This window comes from Canis aureus, chromosome 18, assembly GCF_053574225.1.
Source record: "Canis aureus isolate CA01 chromosome 18, VMU_Caureus_v.1.0, whole genome shotgun sequence".
In the NCBI taxonomy this organism is placed as follows: Eukaryota; Metazoa; Chordata; class Mammalia; order Carnivora; family Canidae; genus Canis; species Canis aureus.
The window spans coordinates 26,794,926-26,820,183 of NC_135628.1; the positions used below are offsets into that span (position 1 = coordinate 26,794,926).

At 35.2% G+C, this 25,258-nt stretch overlaps 1 protein-coding gene and 1 long non-coding RNA gene across 8 annotated transcripts in view; one reads left to right on the forward strand and one right to left on the reverse strand.

Moving 5' to 3' along the window:
* MACC1 (MET transcriptional regulator MACC1) overlaps positions 1-25,258 on the forward strand; it is a 78,116-nt gene that overhangs the window by 19,314 nt on the left and 33,544 nt on the right. For 4 of the 7 annotated variants that reach the window (XR_013356779.1, XM_077856602.1, XM_077856600.1 and 1 more), the window contains exons 2-4: positions 3,551-3,726; positions 20,275-20,397; positions 21,866-23,904. Coding sequence is in view for 6 of the 7 variants with exons in the window: in XM_077856602.1 (XP_077712728.1) it covers positions 3,705-3,726; positions 20,275-20,397; positions 21,866-23,904 (2,184 nt within the window). In the remaining variant the exon portion in view is untranslated. Of the gene's footprint in view, positions 1-497; positions 600-3,550; positions 3,727-20,274; positions 20,398-21,865; positions 23,905-25,258 lie in introns of all 7 variants that reach the window. The other 3 variants (XM_077856599.1, XM_077856598.1, XM_077856601.1) reach the window with 3 other exon arrangements.
* On the reverse strand, positions 90-24,683 carry LOC144288780 (uncharacterized). The gene is made up of 8 exons (XR_013356780.1): positions 21,832-24,683; positions 20,899-20,993; positions 13,010-13,073; positions 11,436-11,490; positions 9,896-9,952; positions 4,897-4,997; positions 4,591-4,764; positions 90-219 (listed from the first exon to the last, which is right to left on the reverse strand). It is a non-coding gene; the product is annotated as an uncharacterized LOC144288780 (long non-coding RNA).

The window sequence follows — 25,258 nt, forward strand, 5'->3', positions numbered from 1 at the left end:
AATGCCCAAGAAAGAAAAACGAGTTGTCACTAAGATTCCACATAATCTTTATCTTAGCTATCTTTATTTAATATACAAAAAAATGCATGGCCACATGATTCTTTACTCAGAAGGTCAAAAAATTTAGCTCTACGGAGATTGTATTGGGATGAGGCAAGTGGCAGAACCAGTTGACAGCAAATCTGAGAAGAAAGGAGAGCAATTCCTTGCGGGATAGGCCTGGGAGGAGGAAGAAAGAGAAAATAGCGTTTGCTGCTTCATTGATTTTAAGAAAATCTCAGACTCTTTAATTTTTAACAAAATCCCAAATCACTCAACTCTTTTCAAGCACCACAATTTTAATGTTAAACCGATTTTGGGATTTATCTTCCTGTTGTGAAAAAAACAAACATTTGGAAGTCAGGGACCTAAAATCTGATATTGACCTCATAACAAACTAGGTTAAGTTTTTTTGGTGACTCATAATTTCAATGTTTTAATTTTCATATTTATAAAAGAAGACAACTGAAGTTGATCAGTATTTAAATACGCACCATGGAAAACCAAGTTCTGTGGAATGACTCCAGAGCTCCCCATTCAGTGAACAGGGCGGTAGCAAGGTGAGGGTAGTGAACTTTTATCTTCCTTCCTTTCAAACAGATGGGCTTTACTTTTATTTATTTCTTTTACAACTGTATTTCTTTAAGTTCTGGACAATATTTCCTTTAAAGAAATAGATTCTCCATGCATGAGAAAATTATGTTAGGAACTAATCAATTAAATTATTACTAAAGTCTTTTCAGTTCTAAGGATATGTTTTCTGTGATAATCAATGATAATATATATCACATACAACAGAAACATATATACATATACCAATACACACTGTTATATATTTATATATTACCTTTCCCCAATATGACTCGAAATATCTAATCATAAAAATATACACACAATAAAATTGAAAACAATTAACAATAGAAGCTAAGCCTCACATAATAATGACAAGGTATGGTTGGTTGGGATTGGAAGAGGAAATGACTTATATCAAACAAATCAAAGGTGGGAATATAGGGATATTACTGCAAATGTATAAAAGCCCAGCCTAAGCTTCCTTAGTAGCCAAAGGAAAATCCAAAGCATGAGGTGATGCAGTCTTTTAGTAAAAGAAAACATTAGGAGGAAGAAACTTTTCCTATCCCTAAACTCTGAAAATAATTTGCCATACAGGGCTTTATATGAGAACTCCACAGACAAATTCCCTGATTACAGTTTTACAAAAATATTTAGAAATTTCATATATGGTCACATCTCATCTGTACCATGAGTAAAAACCCAAGGAGGTCAGTGCTGAGCCATCACTCTATAAAGGCCATTTTGATAGGCTGGAGTAAAATGCTTTACTTTTTAATACTGTCTCTTGATTGAAAGTGATTTAGAGATAAGACTAGAAGAACTGTGTGTGTAAATGGTTCCTGTATCCTCTTTTAGTCCCAGCATGGCTTTTAAAGAAAAGATGTGGTAGGTGAGTTTAAATTCACATTGTGAAGACACACCCGAAAGGGAGGCTCTTGAACACAGCACAGTGATGTTTTGTGTGGAAGTAAACTACCTGACATAGTCTTGCCTTCCTAGTTGCCTACTGAAGCTCTGCCACAAGAGCCCAGAGGTTTAGCTGGCTTGGCCATCACCCAAATGAGGCACAGTGAAAGAGGGAGAGCTACTTCAGAGTCTGTCTTTACTTCTGACACGAGTTCAGTTTAAAATGGCTTTCCCTGGGTTACTTTAAAGAAAATTAAAAGGAGAGGACATGGGGGCGGGATTTGGTTGCACTGTTTTGGAGAATAGAAGGAGAGCTGGGTCCCTTGCTTCTGTCACCAGTGAACTACGTCCAAACCTGGCTTCCCTTTCAGAGATAAAACCCACTTAACAGTGTGGTTCCACAAATTCCTTATTTTTTAAATGTACCCCATATCATTTTGGACAGAGTTGGAGTGTGGTGACAACAGACTGGATCTTGGTGATCACATCTTGACGATCCTTCCATTTTACAGATGGACACATGAGGCTCTCAGCAAGCAGAGTGTCACTGCAGTCACATAACTAGCTGGCCGCAAACCTAGAACTCGCTTCCAGATCTTGAGATTTCCCACCAGCATGCCATAATATCCAAAAAATTATTATAATAGTTAATGTTTGCTTTAAATATGTGTACTTGAAGGTGTGCGTGTGTTGTGTGTGTGTCTGCGTGCTTAAATCCATTCCTTTTTGTATAAAGATGGGAGATGTGGAGATGGTGACAGTATTGGCTCTTCAATTTCTGGCCCTTCACAGTTTTACTTTGTCATTCATGAGGTGAAAGAGGAAGAGAAAGAAGACAAACTTCCCCATGAGTCTGAGTTTACCTTCCTAATGACAAATTTATTTTCCCACATCACATTTTGCAAAGATATGAGAAGTGGACTTCCACAGCCCAGTTGGTCTGCTTTCCTGAGATTTGGGCAGTACAAAATTCCCTGAGTTTAGCCACAGCTTTTACAGGATATGTCTTATAAAACCTCATATGCTGATTTCTGAGAGAGCTTGCATCACTTACAATGACCATAATGGGATGTGACTTAGAAGAAAAAATGTGAATAAAAATTAAAGACAAAGTTGCATCTCATGACCATCATCTCAACCATTCTCACTTCTCCAAATTTCTTTCCAGTTTTTATCTGTAATGTATACATTTTTATACTTGCGATCATAGTTTATATAAACTTTCCAAATTAGCTTTTTCACTTAACCATACTATAAACAACTTCTTGTGTTGTTAGAAATTTTGTAAGTAGTTTTTAAAAAGACATTGTGCCCTCAGTTGATAGTTTATAATTTATTCAATTATTCATCTGTTATAGAACATTTGAGTTATTTGCAGTTTATTTTTCTATTATATATCATGCTCTGATAAGGAGTTTTATAAACTTAGCTGCCCTTCTTCCTTTTGAGTTATATTCCTGGGGAAAATATAAATTACTGAGAAGGGCTAAAAGAGTTTTAGGATTATGAATATACATTCCTGAGGGACAGATTTTATTTTGTGGGGCCTGAAATTTATACAACTTGGGAAGGGGACCCTTTGAGAAAAATAATACAAATAGTAAACATAAATTTTTAGGGGCCTTCTCATTGCTTTGAAGGAACTCATCACACTAAGGGGCCATAAGCTCAACTTGTATCAACTTCATATTGTCAAAGATTTTCCATCAGATATTATATTAATTTTCAAATTCATAACTCAGATATGAGAACACTTTATCCCTGAATACTGTGTTTTGTGATTTAATTACATTAGCCAGTATAACCTGGTTGCCTTTAAAATGGATAATTTGCTTTAGTGTGCATTTCCTTGCTTATTAGAAAGACCACATTCCTTATCTCTTGCTACATAATGAACTATCCCAAAACTTAGTGGCTCAAAATAAGCATTTTATTACATCTCACAATTTGATAGCTGTAAGATTCAGGTAGGGATTGGTTGGGTGGTTTTCTGCTCATCATTGTATGGACTGTGGTTCTTGGTTTGCAGATGATCTGGTCTGGAGGGTTCAAGGTGCCTTCACATTCATGTTTGGCACCTTGCAGGGACTGGCTAGGAGTTGGAGCTCCACTGGAACTGTCAACAAGAGCGCCCATGTGTAGTATCTCCACCAAGGTGGTCTTGGGGCAGTTGGATTTCTTACATGGCAGCTGATTTCACCCAGAGTAAGTTTCCTTCTTTCCTCCCTCCCTCCCTTCCTCTCTCCTTCTCTTCTTCTTCTTTCTCTCTCTCTCTCTTTCTTTTCCAGAGTAAGTTTTCAGAGAGACCTGAATACAAGGCTGCAAGATTTATTATGATCTACACTTGGCAATCGCAGCAATCCCAGTTCCTCCTGGATTCTATTAGTCACGCAGATCACTAAGGCTAATAGAAAGTTGTAGGGATTCTCAATGAGAAGAGTAGCAAAGAATTGAACTACTTTATTTACCAAAGACTAAAAAACATTTCTTGATTGCTTACTTTTTGTATTAGTTATCTGTTTATGAACATCATATGTTGGAATTTGAACAGAATTATAAAGGTTTAAGTAAAACATTAATGGCTCCATGGCAGTAAGAAAACACAGATACTATTTTGTAATTTGCAAAAACTGGCTAAATGTGCCTTTATTAAAGTTGGAAAAATCAGATTTTTTTAAATGGCAGGCTTAAACAAAATCACTAGTTTATAGAAATATATTATATATTACATATTGTATATTATATCCTTGCCTTCTATTTATATCTTATTTGTTTATCATTTTATTCCTTTGGTAAGATTATAAGAACAAGATGCCAGATTCTCACTGGCAAATTTAGATATAACCATTTTAAACAAATACTACAGAGAAATTGGCACAGAAGATAAAAGATGTTACAGCCATTCACCTATTTTCCTTCAGTTTCCCTTTTTTCCCTACTATGTTTTTCTACGTATGATAGGCTTCTGATACTCCACAGTTTTTATTGCCAGCAAAATTCCAGTTAGCTCTTGCTGATGTGATATCCTGGCAAGAGGCTGAGAAGTGAAGGAGATGCAAAGTGACTCACCTCTTATTTGTAGCTTTTGGGTCTCCATCCACAGCAGCTAAAGGCTATGGACTCCAGCATCCTCTGGCCATTCCAATTACCCATAATTCAGAATTCTTCCTTGGTTTCATGACCAGTGCCACCTCAGATATCCTAGCATCTGCCAAGTGGTGCTCCTCTTGGCTCTGCCAGCACCTGTAAGCAGAGCCTGTTGGTAGCCTCAGCTCCAGGTGAGTGGTACCTGCCTGGCAAATCCAGTACCAGTTATAGAGGCCCCAGCTATGTTTTCAGATCAATGTGTAACACACCTTGAACCAGGTTCCTTACCTCCAGCTGAGGTGTGAAGGACCTTGTATGGTTTCTGTTTTCCTTACAGGACCTGTAGGTGCTGTGTTACTGCTAGTCATTTGTAGACATGGATAAAATGTCTAAGGAAGAATGTTTTGATTAGTGCAGCTGGCATGACAAAAAGAAAGGTGAGGGAGTCATTCAAGAAATATTGGAGCTTTCTTTTCTGAGTTTTTACTATCCTCCTTTGTTTATAGGCTTTGTGTCATAGTACCAGTTGTGTTTTGCAAGGGAAGACTGTATTTTCACAAAACAGAAAGCAAATATTATTGGGAGTAATACTCGTTTTTCTTGTCAGCGTCTAATTGAATTTTTAACAGAGAAATCACAGTAATATGTCCACTGATCATTCTGTCATTAACAGTTCCACAAGCAGGCTCTCAAAAATTAAAAAAAAAGGTGGGTTATTATTAGAAAAAAAAAAAAGGCTTGTGATTAACCCCACATACACACTTTTTTTTTTTAATTTTACAAAAACTAACAGATTTTGGCTTTGTTGCATTTGAAGAAATGAACTGCTCCAGAATTTTCATGCTTTAGAATGTAATCTCTGCAGTCTGTGGGAAGGGGAAAAGGCACTGCTAATTCCTTTTTAAACAAAAGAATCAACAGAATAATGTTTGTTTGTTAATGCCTTGACTCTCATATTCTTAGTTAGTTCTGCAAAATTTGATTTGAGCAAAAATTTTTTTTTATTTATTGTCAAGATCCAGTAACGTTATGTTAGTGGTTTGTTAGTTTATTAGCCAATTTCTGGTTTCAGATACTACACAAATGCTAAATAGTAATTAAAATAGTAGGATCAAAATGTTTTGAATAGAGGAAAGTAAGTAGAAAACTTGAAAATTAAACATTTAATTTGGCATAATTGTAATTTTCTTTGATATTCAGCAAACAAAAATAATCTGGTATACATACATTTGAATAAACGTGAAATGTCCTGATTTATTTTTTACCATTTTAAGCCTTTTCCTTTGGCTATTAATTGTATATTTATCCTTCTATCTTTAAAGTACCACTTATTTATAGTTATTCTATGTCCTAGATGTCGTTATTTTATTAAATCACTTTGGAATACAAAAGACTGGTTCATGGGGGAGGCAAGTGGGGGGCAGTGAAAAGATAGTAAGATCATTAGGTTTCCAGTCCTGTAAGATGAAATGATTATTGGAATCAAGGGATTGGCATGAAATACTAATTTATGATAGAATTTTAAGAATTTAAGAAATTTTCTTTGTTCCCATTGTGGTTTCCTCTTCATCCTGTTTTACTCTAAATGTGTCCCTCTTTGGGAACAAACTATAATTTAATCACTATGGCCCATAAATTATGCAAAAAATTTTTCATAAGAAGAGAACATATCTTGTTAAACATTGGAAAATAGACAAAAGGAAAATGAAAATCGGTATTAAGATTCTAACTATTTATACACGTCTTGATAGTACTTTAAAATGTTTGTCGGGGATCGCTAGGTGGCTCAGAGGTTTAGCATCTGCCTTAGGCCTGGGGCGTGATCCTGGAGTCCCGGGATCGAGTCCCACATTGGGCTCCTACATGGAGCCTGCTTCTCCCTCTGCCTGTGTCTCTGCCTCTCTCTCTCTCTCTGTGTCTCTCATGAATAAATAAATATAATATTTTTTTAAAAATAAAATGTTTGTTGCAATCTTGTTTCCCTTTCTCTGATTTTCTAAAACATGGTAATAATAATTATATGCATTTGATTTTGGAACACATTTTAAGCTTTTCTGACTTACTGTAGTCTTATAACATACTTTACACTATTACATACTTCCAGCCAGATTATTTTTAACAGCTGCATAATATTCCAGTGAGATGATGTTTCTTAATTTATTCAATTTTGTCTACATTACAAGATATTTATATTAATTTACTTTGGCATTGAAATTGTGTAGTAATGAATATCTTTATGTATGATTAAACTATTATTATTTAGATTTCCTTAGGACTCTCTATAAACTCATTCCCTTTCTTCAAACAAAATAATCCAAATTCCTAAGTCAATCCTTAGATATTTTTATGTGAATCTCCTGAAAGTTTCCACATCATATTTTAATAATTCTCCCACTGGGACTGATCTTATATTTTCAGTATTTCTGGCTCCTGTTTATTTATTTTATTATTTTACCCACTTTTCTGTATGGTTTTAGATTTTTATGGTGTTCCATTCTGACCACAGCCATAATTTCACACATTATTGATTAATATAATAATTTATATCTATTCTTAGTACAGGGAATAAATATTTTATATTTTTGGAAGTTTCCACTACCCCCACCACCCACCTCAGGAGTGTTCAAGAATCATTTAGAATGCTGTTGGTAAATGCTTCATCTTCCTTATATTGCAAAACTGAAAATTAACATCCCAATTATCAAGTTCCTTTGAGTACATAAGGATCAAAGACGCTTTTAGATTACAAGGAGAGGCAACAAAGGAACATGAGGAAGTAAGGAAGAAAAACAGCTGGAGGAGCCCATGAGCAAAACTTTCCTGAACTGATACCCCATTGTGGATGTAATAGGAGCTCTGGCCATAGGGTGGTAATTCTTGCAGGGGTTCCATCAGAAGCTCCCTACCCCAGGTCTTCTGCATCAAGGACTTTAGGAATATTGCCCACGGATCACTCTGCATATAGCATTAGGGAGTGTGCGCTCTGGAACAAGATTTGTGGGCTTTGGCTCCTGTCCCATTTACTCCCTAGAGTATGATGTTGGATAATTGAATTAATCTTTACGTACCCAAGTTTCCCCATCTGCCAAAAGAAGACAATAATATGGTGTATCCCCTAGCACAGCTGTGCTGATTAGAGGAGACAACAGCTACAAAATACTTGGATAGATGCTTGGCACAGAGGATGCCCAATGAGTGCTAGCTGTCCATAGTTGCTACAAATTTAATTTAATCTATACTAGACAGTCTTTTTCCTATTTCTGTCAGATTTCTCATGTTTTCAGTATCTTTATTTTCTATTACTATATTTTATTTGCAATGATTTAAAAATACTAAAAGTGAATTTTTCTCACTTTGTTCTGTTTTCATTCTCTTCCTTTGATAATTCAGCAGAATTTATTTTCTATTTCATTTTTATTCATAGTTAAAACCTATTTAAGGAATGTTTCTATTCCCTTCTGTATATTTTATAAGTACCATCTCATTTTTAGCTTGGACATCCAAACCAGTTTTAAGAATCTTCCTTATTTCTTGCCTCTTTTCCATGATTACATGTTGTTTTCATTTTAGTTCATGTCTGTCTGTGTGAGTTTGATTGGAATGCTCATTTTGGCTATTATTTGAATACCAAAAGATATATGCTAGAGAAATAAATGTTTTAATATAGTTTTATAAAAAGCTTATAAGAGATAAGTGGCTAGGATATTGATAGAATTTTAAAGAGCATTTTGTCTCTTATTAGTTCATTTATTATAATGGCAAACTGTAGGCCTGTGTACACATAAAATTTCTTGGTGATTCAGATTCGATTTTTCTACTTCTTAGAGAGGACCGATAACTATTTACCCTCTATGGTCTTAGTAGGAGGTTGAAGAGAAATATGATATGTGTTTAGAAATGTGGAATAGGGAATGTAAGGGAATATTGAAAATTTTATAAATCTAAGAGAAGGAAAAGAAAAATCAAAGCAAGTAAGTAAAATATGACATAAGATAGTAGAAATTGATGTGAGAAACAAAAGCAGAAGAAAAATCATTAAATTTCCTTACTATCTACAGCCCATTGACAAGTCCTTGAAATAGGCAGTGACCTTCCTCTAAGGACTCAACTGCCTTGATGTTAATACTTTGCAAAGGGCAAAAGGCAATCTTAGCCCAATCCCCAGGATCCTTTAAGTCTACTTTAACATATAAAAGTTCCTTTAGAAATTTCCTTTATCTCTAAGCCCCCAAGATCCATGTTGGCAATCATCCCCCAAAACATATGGCCCACCGATATATCTGAAAGGTCTCATGACTAAGGTTTTATTAGACAATAATAAATGATCCTTTCCCAATAATACCTAGTTCCCTCAAGGTTCTGGAAACCTTGTTTCCAAAATTCCTTAGAGACTTATGCTATCCCTAATCCCTTCCCAACATGAAAGTCTATGAGGCTACTCCTCATGACCCCAGTGCAGCTCTTTCTGCCTACGGGTCCTGTCCCTGTGCTTTAATAAAATCACCTTTTTGCACCAAAGCCACCTCAAGAATTCTTTCATGGCTATCAGCTTCAAACCCTAACATCTTTTCCTACATCAGAAATGAGTAAAACTTGGGAGTTTTTAAGTGATTAGAGAAGGATAGCACTCAACTACTTAAAGTTAGAGGTTAATAAAAAGCATAAATTCTTAAAAATCCAGCTATTTGATGTTTAAGGTGGCATATCTAACAACCAGAGGAATTGAAATACAGCAATAGTAAAAGATATGCCAGGTAAATACTGTATTTCTTTGAATTTAAGATACCATACATTTTAAGGCACACTTATTTTATGTAATACCATAGTGAAAAAGTCAAAGCCAATTAAAATCTGACATCAGTTGCATATGCATCTTGATTTCTAGAGATATTAAACTTACCTTTATATCTTAAAATTGTAGAATATGATAATGAAAAGAAAGTGGTATGGCAATACTAATATCACATGAAATAAATTTAGGTCAAAAAGTATTCAGGGATAAATAGAAACACAGAGGAAAATAAAGAGAAAATCCATTTTAAGGAAACATAGCCTTTGCATACTTGCATGGGCTTAACAACAAAGCCCTGAACCTTATAAAGCAAAAACTGACTGAATCACAAGACAATTTAACATCTTCAGAATTTAGTTTGAAAATTTTTTTCATATCACCAGCAGAAACTTATAAAACACCATTTATATAATAGTTATAAGCATAGAATATACTTGAACAACATAGTTTAAAAACTTCACCTAATAGACACAAAGGGACTCAGAAATTTCCTACCTGAATTTAGTAATTTGTCCTTTAATTTCAGACATTCTGTATTTCTATATTTCCAACCTTTTAATGAGAAAAGTGATAATGCATTATGTATCACCCCAAACCCTCAACTCCTTTCCTAAATATGTAACAAAAATAGTAAAGCAGACATACACATTAAATACCACACAGTTAATATAGTCATATAAAAACAAAAAAAAAAATCAAAAACTCAATATTGCTTAGTGCCAGTAGCTTCAAGATGCAGGTCCTTTATATATACTATCTTGATTTTGAAATGGCTACTATTGTTCCAGTGTTCTCTTGGTTGGATTTGACATGAAACTTTTAAGTTTTCTTGATATTCTTTAGCTAAAAATTTTCCTTTGAGTTTAGGGGAAATAAATATTTTTTTTTCCCTAGGAAGATAATTGGTCAAAATATTGTAATGAGGGATTCACATTTCTATAAAATTTATGTACTAAATACTAAGAAGCTTTTACTTGGAAAATGTTAATCAGAGAGATATTTTTTGGGATATACATGTGTAAGGGAAAGAGAGAGTGAGTGAATGCTAGAAAATGCCACCTGGAGCCCAAGAAAACTCTTCCTAAGCCACAGGTAGAACCTAGACTTATGCTAAAAGCAAGTTTTTACATTTTCTTAATATCTGGAAGTGTCTCCATCTAGATCTTATAATTCTCATAAAAAACAGGAGCCCTGAGCCCGGGTAAAGCAGTGTAAAGGAAAAAGCTTTTCTCCCTAACCTGGAGCAGAATTGGTCTTAGAAACAATTCCTAGGCTATCCCAGGAACGGCCATGCTACCCACAAGGAAGAGAGAGTCCTACAGTTTTCCTTTATCACCCTGATACCTCATGTCTAGTACAATGTCCTAATACATGTTTTTGCCTCTAGAAGAGTTGTCTTCTAGGGGTGGGGCATCTTGAGCTGCCATATATTTTATTATTTCCAGTAACATGTTTTCCTTACAAACAAAATGAAAACAAATATATTTTTATCACATCATGATTTCATGGCTCTCAATCTTCATTGTATATCAGAATCTCCTGAGAGTTTATATATATATATATATATATATATAATGATACTGGGCTCCATCCCAGGATCTTGGGATTGGTTTGGGGCATCTACATATATATTTTTTTAAGTTGTGAAGTTGATTTTGATGAAGGAACCATTGAGAACCACCGTTGTACATTAAGCTGGTTAGGGCAAATGGCTAGGGAGCTGGCCAGAGCAAAATTCTAGAGGACCCTGACCTGGCACCAGGTGGTGCTGTGGACACAAGTTGAGCCTCCTGCCATTTTCCCCATCTGTTCGTGAGGAGCCCAAGGCTCCCACAAGGGTTTCAGCAGAGGGAAACACAACTCTTAAACCTGAGTATTACCCTTGTTTTTAAAGAAGGGGGGCATAGAGAGAAAGAGAGAGAAAGGGCTTGTTCTTGGAAAGGTTTGTAGTCTGTTTGGGCTGCTAAGGAGAGGGTTCCATTTTTCAGGCTGATTTAATGAAATAAAAAGGACAATGATGGAAAATTCTATTCACTCCATTCTGGATGATTTCCTTTGTGTTTAATTTGCTGTTCCCATTAGAATAATATCTGAAAGTAAAAAAATAAAACAGAATTTAAAACATTAAAATTAATCATTCTTGTACAGCTCAGATATATGTATTTGCTTCTCTTTCTCTTGATGGTTTCAAATATTTTAAAAATTTGTATAGAAAGAAGGAATTTACATTGAATATTTTACATCCTCCTTGTGAGATCATGTGTTTATAGCCCTATATTTGTAATTACAGTGACTAACCATCCTGGTTTTCACTGAGCTGAGAAGTTTCAGATTTAACACTGAGTGGTCCTGGGTGAACCCAGATGGATGGTTGGTCTACCTACTTGTAACCTATATGTTCATTTGGGAAGCTGTGTTTTCCTGTTATTTATCCTTCTAAGTAGAACTCAACACCTCTCATTATTCAGTATAAACTTTTTTTTTTTTGCATCAGTGAGTCATATCGAGATATCTGAAGATTATATGTAAGAACTAGATAGTAAGGTTAGCAATGGATACCTCTTAGTGTTTCATTGAGAATATTCTCATTAGTTACATCTTCCTATTCCCCATATCCCTTTTAGGCTGCAATCACCTGCAGTCCTAACTCTCTACCCCATCAGTTGGTTTCCATTCTTATATAGGAAAACTTTAGTTTCTTTTAACTTATTTCTTTAGACTTCTTGTATACTCCATCACTACTTGATACTATCTTCAAATAAGTGAAATTTTGAAGATTTGTCTCTCAGAAAGGAAATGATCTTCTAGTTTCCAGTATTCTGAGAGCAGTGAAGTATTATTAATAACAAAAATATTTATTGTTTGACTAAATTGTGTGTATATATATAATCTGTCATATATATCTATAAAATTATCCATTTATCCATTCATCCATCTACCTGAATACATGTATTCACATAGGTACGCATATTAGAATTTCCTAGGTTTGTACTTTGATAAACACTCCCTACTTTGCACACTATTCCCAGTTTACAATTGACAAATAAAAACACAGTAAGTCCCTGGAGCTTTAAAAATTAGACATGATAAATTGTGGAGAACTTAGGGGAAACTCTTGCTTTATGCATTGGATGATGTGGCATAAAGAGTGTTCCTTTTTAAAATCTACCAAACTTCATTCATGTGTTCTACCAAACCTCATTCATGTGTTCCATCTCACAGCAATTACCATGAACACTCTGTTCTCATTTAACAGCCACTGAACATTGACATTTGCTTTCTGTCAAGAAGGTAGACTTTGTCAGATGATATGTAGATGATTCACACCAGTGTTCTAAGTTCAAAACAAGAAAGACTGTGGGTGTATACAAAATGTCTGTCAGAGGCTATGTTTCTCTTGGCAAAGAATATTGGGAATCTTATCACTAGTTCTGTCCACTAAGAGTGGGGCAAGTATTGGCTGAAAAACATTAGATTTTTGTTGAAAAGGGACTGATAAACTATAGTTGGGGAATAATATGGTGTTTTTAAATTATCTTTAAAGAGGTAAAAAAAGCATTTCAGACATTGAATACTCAGTTAAGCTAAAATGATGAAATTTCACAATACCTTTCCTCCTTTCTCTTTTCTCATATTCCTTAAGTATCTTTGTCAGTAGCCACTCTTACTCTTGCTAGAATCAACAGAATTGACATAAATGTGAGAAAATAAAACAAACAAGAACTATCATTTTAAACAGTAATTGGCATTAATTGGAGATTTGTGGTATTTAATCTGCACAACAGCTTTTTAAAATAAAACAACTTTATTGATATGTAATTCACTTACCACCACTGCAACTACTTAAAGTAGATACGTTTGCACTCTATCAATGAGAAAAAGTGATGCTCAGACCATTGTATTCATTTGTAACCTTTGTTTCAAACTTGTCTAATTTTAAAGCCTGTATTCTTTCTACTATACCCTAGTGCTTCTGTTGTCACAAGACCAGCACTCTTTTTGGCAGGAATAATGCAAATAATTGTTAAAATGTTCTATAGAGAGTGATGAAAAGGAGATTGAATTCCAAAATACAACTGGTCAGTAGTCATTTTTTTTTTCTCTTAGGAAGTAAGGTTAGAATCTCAAGCCATCTGAGGGAGAGCAACTCAAGCTTCTCAAGTGGGTCCAGTTGGAGAAATTGTTTCTATATTTTCAGGAATAACAGGAGGAAGAAATCAGAAGAAAAGAAAAGGAGACAGCTGGTTGTGTCACTTTTTATAGCCATTTGACTATTAAAGCAGTACTATGAAGATTGTGGGCTCGGTATATAATAATAAAAGTAACACATAGAAATACTTGCTGCTTTTCTTCTTCCTCTTCTTCTGCTTTTGCTTCTTTTTTACAGATGATAAATAAAATCACAGAAAGGTTTAGCAACTTTCTCAAGTTTATACCCAGGGTCTTAAAACAAGAGAATTCTAATTTCAAAGCCTGTATTCTCTGAACTTTCCCAAAATGCATTTACAAACAAACAATACTGCTGATAGGTGAAAAGCAGATCCCATGATGTTAAGTATTCTATAAAGTGGAGGAGTTTTGCAGTATATGAAGCTTACAAGAAAACAAAGAATTAGGCTCAGGGCCTTGGAAAGGGTTGTGCAAGTGAGGGTCCTACAGGTTTAGCTTCATTAGCCACATTGTAAATCCCAACTCTGGTTCCATGCCTTTTGAATCAGTACCTTTTGAAAAATACAAGTCAGGAAGTTTTTTCTTGCACTGAAGGGTGCAAGAAAAAAAAAAAGGCTTAAGGTCACTGTTATGTAGCCAAAATTGTATCCAAGAACTTATGCAACAATTAAACTTGTTCTGTTACTATGAATAGGTTTTGCAGCTAATTTATCTTTGAAGGCTATCTAGGAGCATGCAAAACTTAAAGTTGAGAGACACATCACTGGGAATCTTATACGGCAACAGTGGGCATTTGATAACAAATTTATTAAATGTTTTCACAATGCAAGTACTAAATCCTTGTTCTGTGACTATAAGGTTAGTACTCATATGCTTTTGTGGGGGAGCAATAGCACAACCATGTTCTGAGGAACATTTCAGCCTATGTCACAGCTACCATATACAAAGGTAGAATTATCTTCTGTTTAAGGCCTACATTTGAGCTACTTGTCTCGATTTTTACAAGAGTGTGATTCTCATCTTTAACTTAGCTTATTGTTTGGGTCTTTTTTCATTCATTTTTATAAATTTATTTTTTATTCGTGTTCAATTTGCAACATATAGAATAACACCCAGTGCTCATCCCGTCAAGTGCCCACCTCAGTGCCCGTCACCCAGTCACCCCCACCCCCCTGCCCACGTCCCCATCCACCACCCCTAGTTCATTTCCCAGAGTTAGGAGTCTTTCATGTTCTGTCTCCCTTTCTGATATTTCCCACTCATTTTTTCTCCTTTCCCCTTTATTCCCTTTAACTATTTTTTATATTCCCCAAATGAATGAGACCATATGTTTGTCCTTCTCCGGTTGTTTGGGTCTTAAAGAGAAAGTGCTGCTCTCTGTCCTCATCAAGAGCTAAAACATCTAACTCTATGAAGGTTGAGAAGTGGAAACAGTTGAAAGAAAGTAAATATGATGGGTTTTACTAGACCAAATGACCTATCCTGGCTTTTTCTAATCTAACATGTAGTCTTAGATCCATATCTGGATAATGAGGCAGATGGCTACTTAGCTGGACTCAATGCTTTCCATCTGATTTGACACAATTGCCCTTGGGCAAGATACCATCAGCGCACATCATGAAAGAGTTCCATGAGAGAAAACAGGTGTTGAACATAGAGTAAAGGGTGGGGTGAGGATGTTGTTCCCAGCAGTCCTGATGATGCTGGTGCTTCTGCTAAGTGATTTATTTGTATTGTATGATCACTGTGAGGCTTGTAACTAGCAATATTTTCCTTGCTGTGATCTCTTTGAGAAAGGGAGAGACAGATTTGTGGTTTATTGTTGGCCATATATGGAACTTAAAAGCATGGTATTCATAAAATTACTTATTTTGGGTTTCCTACCAGCTCTCTGTAAGTATCGCCCTAATCACTGGCTTGTGTTTTTAATTTTTTTAAATTTCTGAAGAATAATATGCACTTGCTTGTCATTTAAACACATTGTGTTGAGTATTTGTAAGCATTTTCAAATTCTTTTTACATTAAGGAAAGGAGTATGGGGGCGGGGAGCTGTGCACACAGCCCCCCCCCCCATCCTTAAAATGAATATCATTATGATGGCAAATTTTTATTATTAGTTTACAGGCCTGAGATATTCCTTTTAGTGTATCTACTTAGAGCCTTCATGTTTTCCCTTCCAGACTGAGGCTTCTGTGAAGGTTCCTTGGCTACATCATTAAACTAAACATAAAACAATTTCTGATCACTGTTTCTCTGTTCCTGATTTGTGTTCATTAATATGTTATCCTGAACAATTATCATAATTTTCCTGAACTTCAATACTATCATTGATGGAAGGGTAATAAGATAGAAAGGAAGTGAGGAAGTGATAGACATATTAATGTGGTAATATTAACAAGATGGAATATTTTGAGTTACCAAGATTGAAAGCATCATAGAAATTATTGCGCATTACTAGTACTGCTTATAAAGTATCAGGGTCCCTGCTGCCCACCCCAAAGAATCTAATGAAGCCACTTTCCTTGGGGAAAAATTACCTATCAGGTTTTTTGAATCTTTGATCATAATGACCAGAGATAACAAACTATTTAATTATTGGTTTATAGAATGTAAATTACTAATGAGAAAGTGCCACAAGCCCATCAGAAGGTGCTCTGGGGGTAACATCCAGTAAGGTCACACACACCATGGTAACATTAAATAAAATCATACCAGGTGAGAATCATCAGCTGATTATGGTTCCTTACCTTCTGAGAGGTATGAGCCTCTCAGACTATTTATTCCTTTATTTTTCTGTATATGTATTTATTTAAAGAATTTTAAAGTTTTCTTGAGAGAGAATGAGTGCAAGAAGAAACAGAGGGAGAGAGACAAGCAGACTCTGTGGTTGGGGGCTTGATGCAGGGCTCTAGGCAGGGCTCTACTCAGGCACTCTTGAACCCCCTCACCTATTTAACCCAACAAAGGAACACATTTTAAAGGAATAATTATTTTAAATGATACTGCTTCCCTGGCTACTCTTGCAAACATTCTTCTCCCCACCCTCCTAAAATTTTCTGGGGTCTTGGCTAAGTTGTATAGTTGGTAAATATTCCCAGTTGCTTAAGGTCTAGTTTAAACAGTAAAATAAATGAAGAACAAAACTTTGTTCATTGTGGGGTTTTTTTTTTTTTTGAAAAAAAAATAATGGATCATGTAGGATCAGAATAAGTGTACTAAAAAGACATGTTTGACAAGAATATGTCCCCAATTAAATGAGTAGTCAGCTGCTCTTTTCCCACTTATTCATTTTAGCCAAGACTGACTCATGCTTCTTTAGACAAAATTTTAAAAATTCCCTTTTGGGAAAGCAATTGCCATTGAGCATGACATTTAATTGTAAGAAAACACAGGGAAATGACAAATATGGCCAGTGCTATTTGCACCTGTGTAAACAAGCAATGCCCTCCGCCCAAGGCCCCCACCATGGGCCTTTCAGTCAAAGGTTTTTCCTGTATACCACATCTCTTTCCTGTATTCATAGAAAAAAATTCATATTTAGGGTGAAGTCCTGCGAGATTGTGTGTGTGTGTAAACAAAAAGAATCAGAGAGGGAGGATTTGTTTGGGGATAGTGAGAACAGCCAGAGAATAAGGAGAAATCTATTAGGCCAAGAAAAGAACTTAGCGTGGTGGTTTTCAGAATGCGGTTCTCAAAATTTTGCCCCTTTCTGTTAACTCAGAACCACAACATCACATCACTTTGCCACTTTGTTAGAAATGCAAAACCTCAGATGGAATCCCAGACTTTCCGGATCAGAAACACAGAGTGGGTCCAGCAAAACCGTCTTTGAACAAACCCTCCAGGTGATTCTAGTACCACTGATGTTTAGAACCACTGGCATGATCTGCTTGGGTGACTGGAGAAGAAGGCTACTCCACAAAGAATTCTAGCTGACAACCACCTGTACCTTTGTTTCTGAAACGTTATGACCCTCCAGGACCACAACTGTGTAACTCATCATTCTGATTCTTATGTTGCTGAGAACTTCTAAATGCATTTCACTGGGTTATAAATATTTTTTTACATCAAGGACCATTAGCCTCAAAGGAATCCTAGATATAATTTGTTCCTTTCTGCTCTTTCCCCCACAAGAAATTAAGGAGTTTTAGGGAGCTTTCTGTCTAAATTGATTTTCCATTAAAAATACACTTTTAGGGCAGCCTGGCTGGCTCAGCGGTTTGGCTCCGCCTTGGGCCCAGCTCGTGATCCTGGAGACCCCCGGGGTTGGGTCCCACGTCGGGCTTCCTTCATGGAGCCTGCCTCTCCTTCTGCCTGTGTCTCTGCCTCTCTGTCTCTCTCTGTTTCTCATGAGTGGATAGGTGAAATCTTTAAAAATGCACTTTTATCTTTTTGAAAAATACTTTTTCATTTAAACATTTTTATTCATTTTAATTTGATTTGCTTAATTTTGCTCAAGGATGTGTATTTAATTTTCCGTCCTAAAGTTTTGGATACATATGGCATGCCAAGGGCTTTAGTTTTGGACATTAAATTTGGTAAAATCAACCACAAAATTTGAGGATCTGCCAGGAAACTTGACGTTTAAGTACAAATTGCATATTGCAAAATTTGGCTTTTCACCCAAACTTCCCATCTCATTTCACATAGCAGAGGAAAAAATTGCTATTTCACCGTTTGAATTTTTAAAGTATGCCACATAAGGGATAATTTTTGCATTTGTTTATTCGTTATGTATGGAAAACATGTTTTCCCCACTTCTTTTCCTTTTTTCCCCTTTCCTCTTCTCTCCTTGTTAATTTTGTTCTTTACTTCTTGATACCAAAAAAAAAAAAAAAAAGGCTTTTGGTTTCTTTAAAAAATAGAATAGATGTCTTTGAAATAAAATGTCAAGAACTTGGAAGAAGAGTATGACAAGAAGAATCAAAGGCGAAAGAGGTACAGTTAACACCTAAAGGAGAAAAAGAACTAAAAGTTTAGCATGACTGGTAGTTTGAACTAGAAAGTAGGATACTCTCAGAATATAGGGTTGAGAACCTTGAGTCTGAGATGGGGTATATGGCATCCTGAGTCATGCATGGGCTGTATAGAGTAGCTGTAACGTTCATGAGGAATTATTTCTGGGTCAGTCACTCACCAGCTATTTGACCTTGTAGGTTAGTTATGTCCTGTTGCTGAGATTCATTTTTCTACTCTGTAAAATCTTACTGAAAACATCTATTTTTCAGGATTGTCATGGGACAAAGAAAACATATATGTAAAGAAGGCTGAGTCTCAGCAATGGGACGCGTACTGTTAGTATGTACTGATGCTTTTAGTTGTAATTCATGTTTTCATAATTACATGGAACTTCACTGAATTAAAACGCCATATTTACTTATCCATTCATATGCCAAAGAATTCTAGTGTTTTGTTAATATAATATAATGCATATCTGTGTATATCTTTTCTGACATACATGTACATGGTTTTACTAGAACAAATAATTGAGATTGGAATTGCTGGGTACTAGAGTATAAGCATCTTTCCTAGATAATGCCAGATTGATTTTTAAGTAGTTATACCAATTAACACTTTTTTTAAATTATTAAGTGGGCTCCACACCAAGCATGGAGCCCAGTGTGAGGTCTGAACTCAGGACCACAAGATCAAGACCTCAGCTGAGATCAAGAATCAGATTCTTGGAACGCCTCTCTCTCTGTGTGTCTCATGAATAAATGAAAAAAATCTTAAAAATAAAAAATATAATCAGATTTTTAACTAACTGAGCCACCCAGGCATCCCTGATTTGTTGAAGTCTTTTAGAATCCAGTCATTTTTTTTTTCTTTTTCAGTCATGTAATGGAAATATCTTCTCCCATTTTTTTTTGGTTTATGTTTTACTTTTTGTAAATGATGTCCTTTGATCTATAGGATTTCTCATTCTTCTTTAATATGGTTTACATTTTGTACTTGTGCTTTGCTTAAGAAATTCTTCTCAGAAAGCATAAAGGTAATTTCTTAGATTTTAAAGTTTTGCCTTTTTAGTCTTTAAATCTCTTAGAATTGATTTTTGTGTATAATCAATGTAATACTTTTAAGCATGGACAACCAATTGTATCTTCATTCAAATTATTGAATAATCAATCCATCATTTCTATACTGCTCTGTGTGGCAAATTCTGTCATATATCAAGTTTTCATGTTTCTATATAAATTTAACATAGCTTAAGGAATTACGAACACATACATATATGTGATATGTTGTGATTTCTCTTGGAACTGCAATGAATGTATAAAAGAATTTAGGGGAGAATTTCCAGTTTTGTGAATGTTTGTTTTCCAGTCACCAAACAGGAATTTCCTGTTTATTGTAGTTTCAACTTACTATTCTTTTTTGTTATCCTTGGGATTTTCATTAATTACTTTTTTTATAGGATCAGTAATACATTCTAGTTTTGCTTGTTAGTATTAATTCAGAATGTGAGTATTTTTCAGTGAAGTGCTAATAATGCATATTTTAGGATATCTAGTCCAACATCCCAATAGAAGTAGGGGATCAATTAGAGTATTTTTATACTCTATTCTATAGAATTCTATAGAATAGTATACTTCTATACTCTGCAGTTTTCTACTTAAGTATGTGTGAATACTTTAAGTATGGTTTCTCTGCCAACCTGTATGTGTATGCTTATACAATTTGTTATTTACTTATTTATTTTGTAGGTGGAAAAATGATAACCAGTGAAAAAGCCCAACTTTGGCTAGGAGGAATTTCGCAAAGTAGATCTGAAGGAAATTTGTTTGACATGGAGGCTCAGAAATCCTCAAGAAAATTCCATATTACAGGTATGAGAACTTATAACATGTAATTTTTTTACCTGTCACTGATAACTATTGGAGGGCTACCTCTGAAAAGAGCTACAGAAGAATTAAAACTACAAAATTATAAACTTATTGTAGAAATACTTACACTATTATTAAAAAGATGAACAAAATAAAATAGCATAGCCACCTGATTACATAAACCTTAGGAGAAGGCAAAAATTCATTATTAAGTGAATGATATATGCAGTAAATATAATGAATTTTGGGGTTAAAGATATCTTAGAGTTTGGAGTCGGTAAGAAATCTTCATGAAGAAAACTTCATAAAAGAATTGAATTGATCCTGAGAGGAAAAGTAAGTTTTACGAGAGTTAGATGAAACCATATTGAAGAAACATGGAAATGAGAAATGCAACTTTTATTTTTCAAATACATCTTCTAACTTTTAATATGTGATGCTTAAAACTCATTTCAAATAAGATATAGTTCTATACATATTAAACAAAAAACTCTGACAGTTTACTTGAATTTCTTCTTCAATTTTGGCTGGCCAGTTTGGCTTTTGTTTTCATGAAAGCAGTACCAGTTTCACAAAGTTCTCAGAATCAATACCAGTATCTGTTGAGAAATGACCAAGGATTAGTTGCCCTAAACATTAAAAAATCACTAATATTTGTGAGATATATAGTCATGTATTGCTGATTCTTAAAATATTCACTTGTCAAAGTAATAACATGTTTTCATTTCATAGAGGTAAGCCTGTTCTTTGTCATTTTAAACTCGGAAAAGCTCAATGAATTCTTTCAAGTAGTAAATCTAACGGTGATCTATTTTTCAATGTTCATTTTCTTGAAATTTTGAAAAAATTTCAATGTTATTAAAATTTATCAGCATAAAGCTAGCAGGAAATAGTTTAAGAAATGCATTACTGTCTAATTGGCATATTGTCTCTTGGCATATTGTTTTTTAAAAATTATTTTAGCTATTAACAGATGCTTTATTTGATTTTTTTACATGTGGACTATTATCAGGAAAGAAAAACATTAAATGAACAATCTACATATAATGAGACTGACTAGTGTTTAGAAAAATTTGGATAGTTGACTGAATTATTCTGTTTGTTCAGAGGTTTTCTTTTGTGGAAATGGAATATAAAACAATAAGGCATAAGTATATGTAGTCTGGGTAATTTTCAAGGAAATGTGTTCAAATGATTATTATCTGAATTTTTGAACACTTACTTGTAAATGACAGTGTCCTATGACAAAATAACATTAAACATGGACAAAATAAACTGGTAGAACAATTTCTCTTCCCTTATAACATGACAATTTGAGAAAATTTAACATTAATTTTGTAGTAGCTATTAGACTGATGATCAAAAAGCAAAATAAAAAGTCTTGAAGTTTTAAGCTATAAGAACTAGTCTTGCTTATATCTCAGAATGTTACCTCACCTTTGTTTTGCTTTATTTTTGTCTAAATAACAAGAACGTCCAGACCCAGGATTTCTTCTCAATTGGTCAGATCGTCTCACACGTCAAGGCAATAATGTTTCCAAGGCTACAAATCCATTTTGGAATGAACTGTCTGCTTCTAACCCATTTTTGGATGACATAACTCAGCTAAGAAATAACCAGAAGAGAGATAATATTTCCATCTTGAAGGAAGATCCTTTTATTTTTTTTAGAGAAATAGAAACTGGAAATTCTTTTGATTCTTCTGGTGATGAACTAGATGTGCATCAGTTGCTTAGGCAGTCTTCTGCACAGACATCTGGAAGATCTAAAAGTGTTTCAGAACTTTTGGACATTTTAGATGGCACAGCACATGGCCATCAGAATATACATAACTCTGGCCAGATACTGGAACAAGACTTAGAATGGCTTCAGGATGATAGAGAGGCTTATAAAATGGCTTGGTTAAGTCAACGCCAGCTGGCCCGTTCCTGCTTGGATTTGAATATAATTAATCAGAGTCCTGGATGGGCCCAAACACAAGTTGCAGAGACTGTGATAGTTTGTAAATTAAGCCACCAAGGAGGGTCAGTACAATTACCTGAATCAGATATCACTGTTCATGTGCCCCAAGGCCATGTAGCCGTGGGAGACTTCCAAGAGGTGTCTCTAAGGGCATTCCTTGAACCTCCACAAATGCTTAACCATGATCTTTCATGCACTGTAAGCCCACTGTTGGAAATCATGTTAGGCAACCTTAACACAATGGAAGCCATTTTGCTGGAGATGAAAATAGGGGCTGAAGTGAGAAAGGATCCTTTCAGCCAAGTCATGACAGAAATGGTGTGTTTACACAGCCCGAGTAAAGAAGGCCCTTTCAAAGTGTTGAACAACTGCTATATTTATAAGGACATCATCCAAGTCAAGCTAATAGACTTGAGCCAGGTGATGTATCTCGTGGTTGCTGCACAAATTAAAGCTACTCGGTCACCAGCTGCCACCGTTTGGGATTGTATCCACAAAACCACGTCAGTAGGGATTTATGGGCCCAGATATATTCATCCCAGTTTCACTGCTATTTTCATAGTTTGTGGACACAGTTATATGCCAGGAAAGCTTACAATCTCAGATATAAAGAAAGGTGGAAAAAATACATCTCCAGTTGTGTTTCACCTCTGGGGGAAGCATTTGTTCTTACTTGACAAGCCACAAGATTTAAATATTTCTGTTTTTTCATGTGATCCTGATTTTGAAGTAAAGGCAGGAGAAAGGAAAGAAATTAAACAAAAGCAGTTGCTAGCAGGTGAAGTAGTTAATCAACAATTTTTATTTTCCTTAATTGACTCCAGAGAAATGCACTTGTGTGTTTTCCGTGTTCAGATGGAGCCTCCTGATGGTAAAGCAGTGACACAGTTCTTTGTCACTACACCTGATCCAGCTCCCAACCTGAAAAGATTCTCAAATCTGCCAGGTGATTTGCAGGAAGAGAAGAAAATCAAGTCTGCTCCATTATTACCAAAAGTGTGTGTTAAATATCCCACATTTCAAGACAAAAATATGAACTTTAACAACTATGGAGTAACCCTGAAGACAGTGCTAAGGCAAAAAAAGAGTGACTACTTACTTGAATATTTCAAAGGGGACACAGTAGCTCTTCTTGGAGAGGGTAAGGTAAAAGCCATTGGGCAGTCCAGAGTGAAAGAATGGTATGTGGGAGTCCTCAGAGGTAAGGTTGGACTTATACATTGCAAAAATGTCAAGGTGATTGCAAAAGAACAAGTCATATCTATGTCAGATAATGTCTTCACAACCAGAAATCTTCTTGAGCAAATTACCCTACCTTTCAAAAAACTGACTTACATCTACTCAGTTGTATTGACTTTGGTTTCAGAAAAAGTTTATGATTGGAAAGTTTTAGCTGATGTCTTGGGTTACTCACATCAGGCACTAGAAGATTTTGATCAAATACAAGCAGAAAAAGAATCAGAAAACGTTTCCTATATTGTAAAGAAGTTAAAGGAAGATTGCCATGCAGATAAAAATACCAGGAAGTTTCTTTACGAACTTACTGTGGTGAGTATTGCTTGATCACAGTAATTTGTTTACCATAGAGAACTTTATTAACTTGGGAATATTTATAGAAACATGTGACAGAAGTTAAAAAATTCTCAGCAGGCTCAAATAAACTGAGTCACTTTATAGCAAATACAGTGATTTTCTTACAAGATCATATAATTGATTTCTTAGTTTTAATATTCAAGTGTGATTTTCCCAGAAACTAGGCTCCTGAGGATCATGTTTCAAAGGCACATTAAAGATTCTGTTTGTGCTAGAGTACAGCAGTTAAGAGATCTCTTCTCCTCCTCTGTCAAGTAGTTGAATAGCTTTTAAAATATCAGAGCAGCTTCAATAACATGGAAGTAAATAATACTAAATTGCTGAGGTGCCTGGATGGCTCAGTTGGTTAAGCATAGGACTCTTGGTTTTTGGCTCAGGTCATGATCTCGGGGCAGTGAGATTGAGCCCTTGTGGGATTGAGCCCAGAGTGGGGCTGCATGCTCAGTAGTCTGCTTGATTCTCTCCCTCTGCACCTCCCTCCTCATACCCTCTCACACTCTCTCTCTAGAGTGTCTGGGTGGCTCAGTTGATTAAATGTCTGACTCTTGATTTTGGATCAGGTCATGATCTTAGGGTCCTGGGATCAAGCCTCATGTTGAGCTCTGCCCTCTGCATGGAATCTGCTTGAGATTCTCTCTTTCTCTCTCCCTCTGCTCCTCCCCACCTGCTCTCTCAATCTCTCTAAAAATTAATAAAAACATCTTTTTTTTTTTGAAAGGCAAACTGAAACAAGATTGATTAACTTGTCCATTCTTGTAGGTCCACTATTTAGAGGTTTTTTTGTTTTTTTTTTTTTTTTTACTTCGCAGTGTTTTGTTTTTAAAACATGCTGTTAAAATTTTTAAAAACCCATATCGTCAATGTCCTTTATTTTATCAAGCTAATATGCTTCTTGTGTATGCAATGCATCACAACCCCAAAAATGATCTAATTCTCTTCTTAGTCTTCATGTTTTAATAAAACTCTCAGGATCATTTTTTTTCAACATAACATTTACTTCATTGTAAGGCTCAGTGGAGAGTTATAAAATAGATAAAAGAACTATTTTGCCTTTAAAGTGGAAATTCAGTATTTTATAAAAGTAAAAAGAAAAATCAAGAGTATATTCCTAAAGTGACTATAATATGAATACATAAATAATAATAATGGTAGCTAACACTCCTTTAGCGTTCTCTATGTGTTTGACCCTGTGCTGAATTCCCTATACACACTATCTCACTTAACCATAGCAACTCTATGGAGTAAGTATAGCTAGCCAGAAGCTTCATCCTACTAAGATAGTCTTGGGAGGCTGGGAAACTTGCCCAAG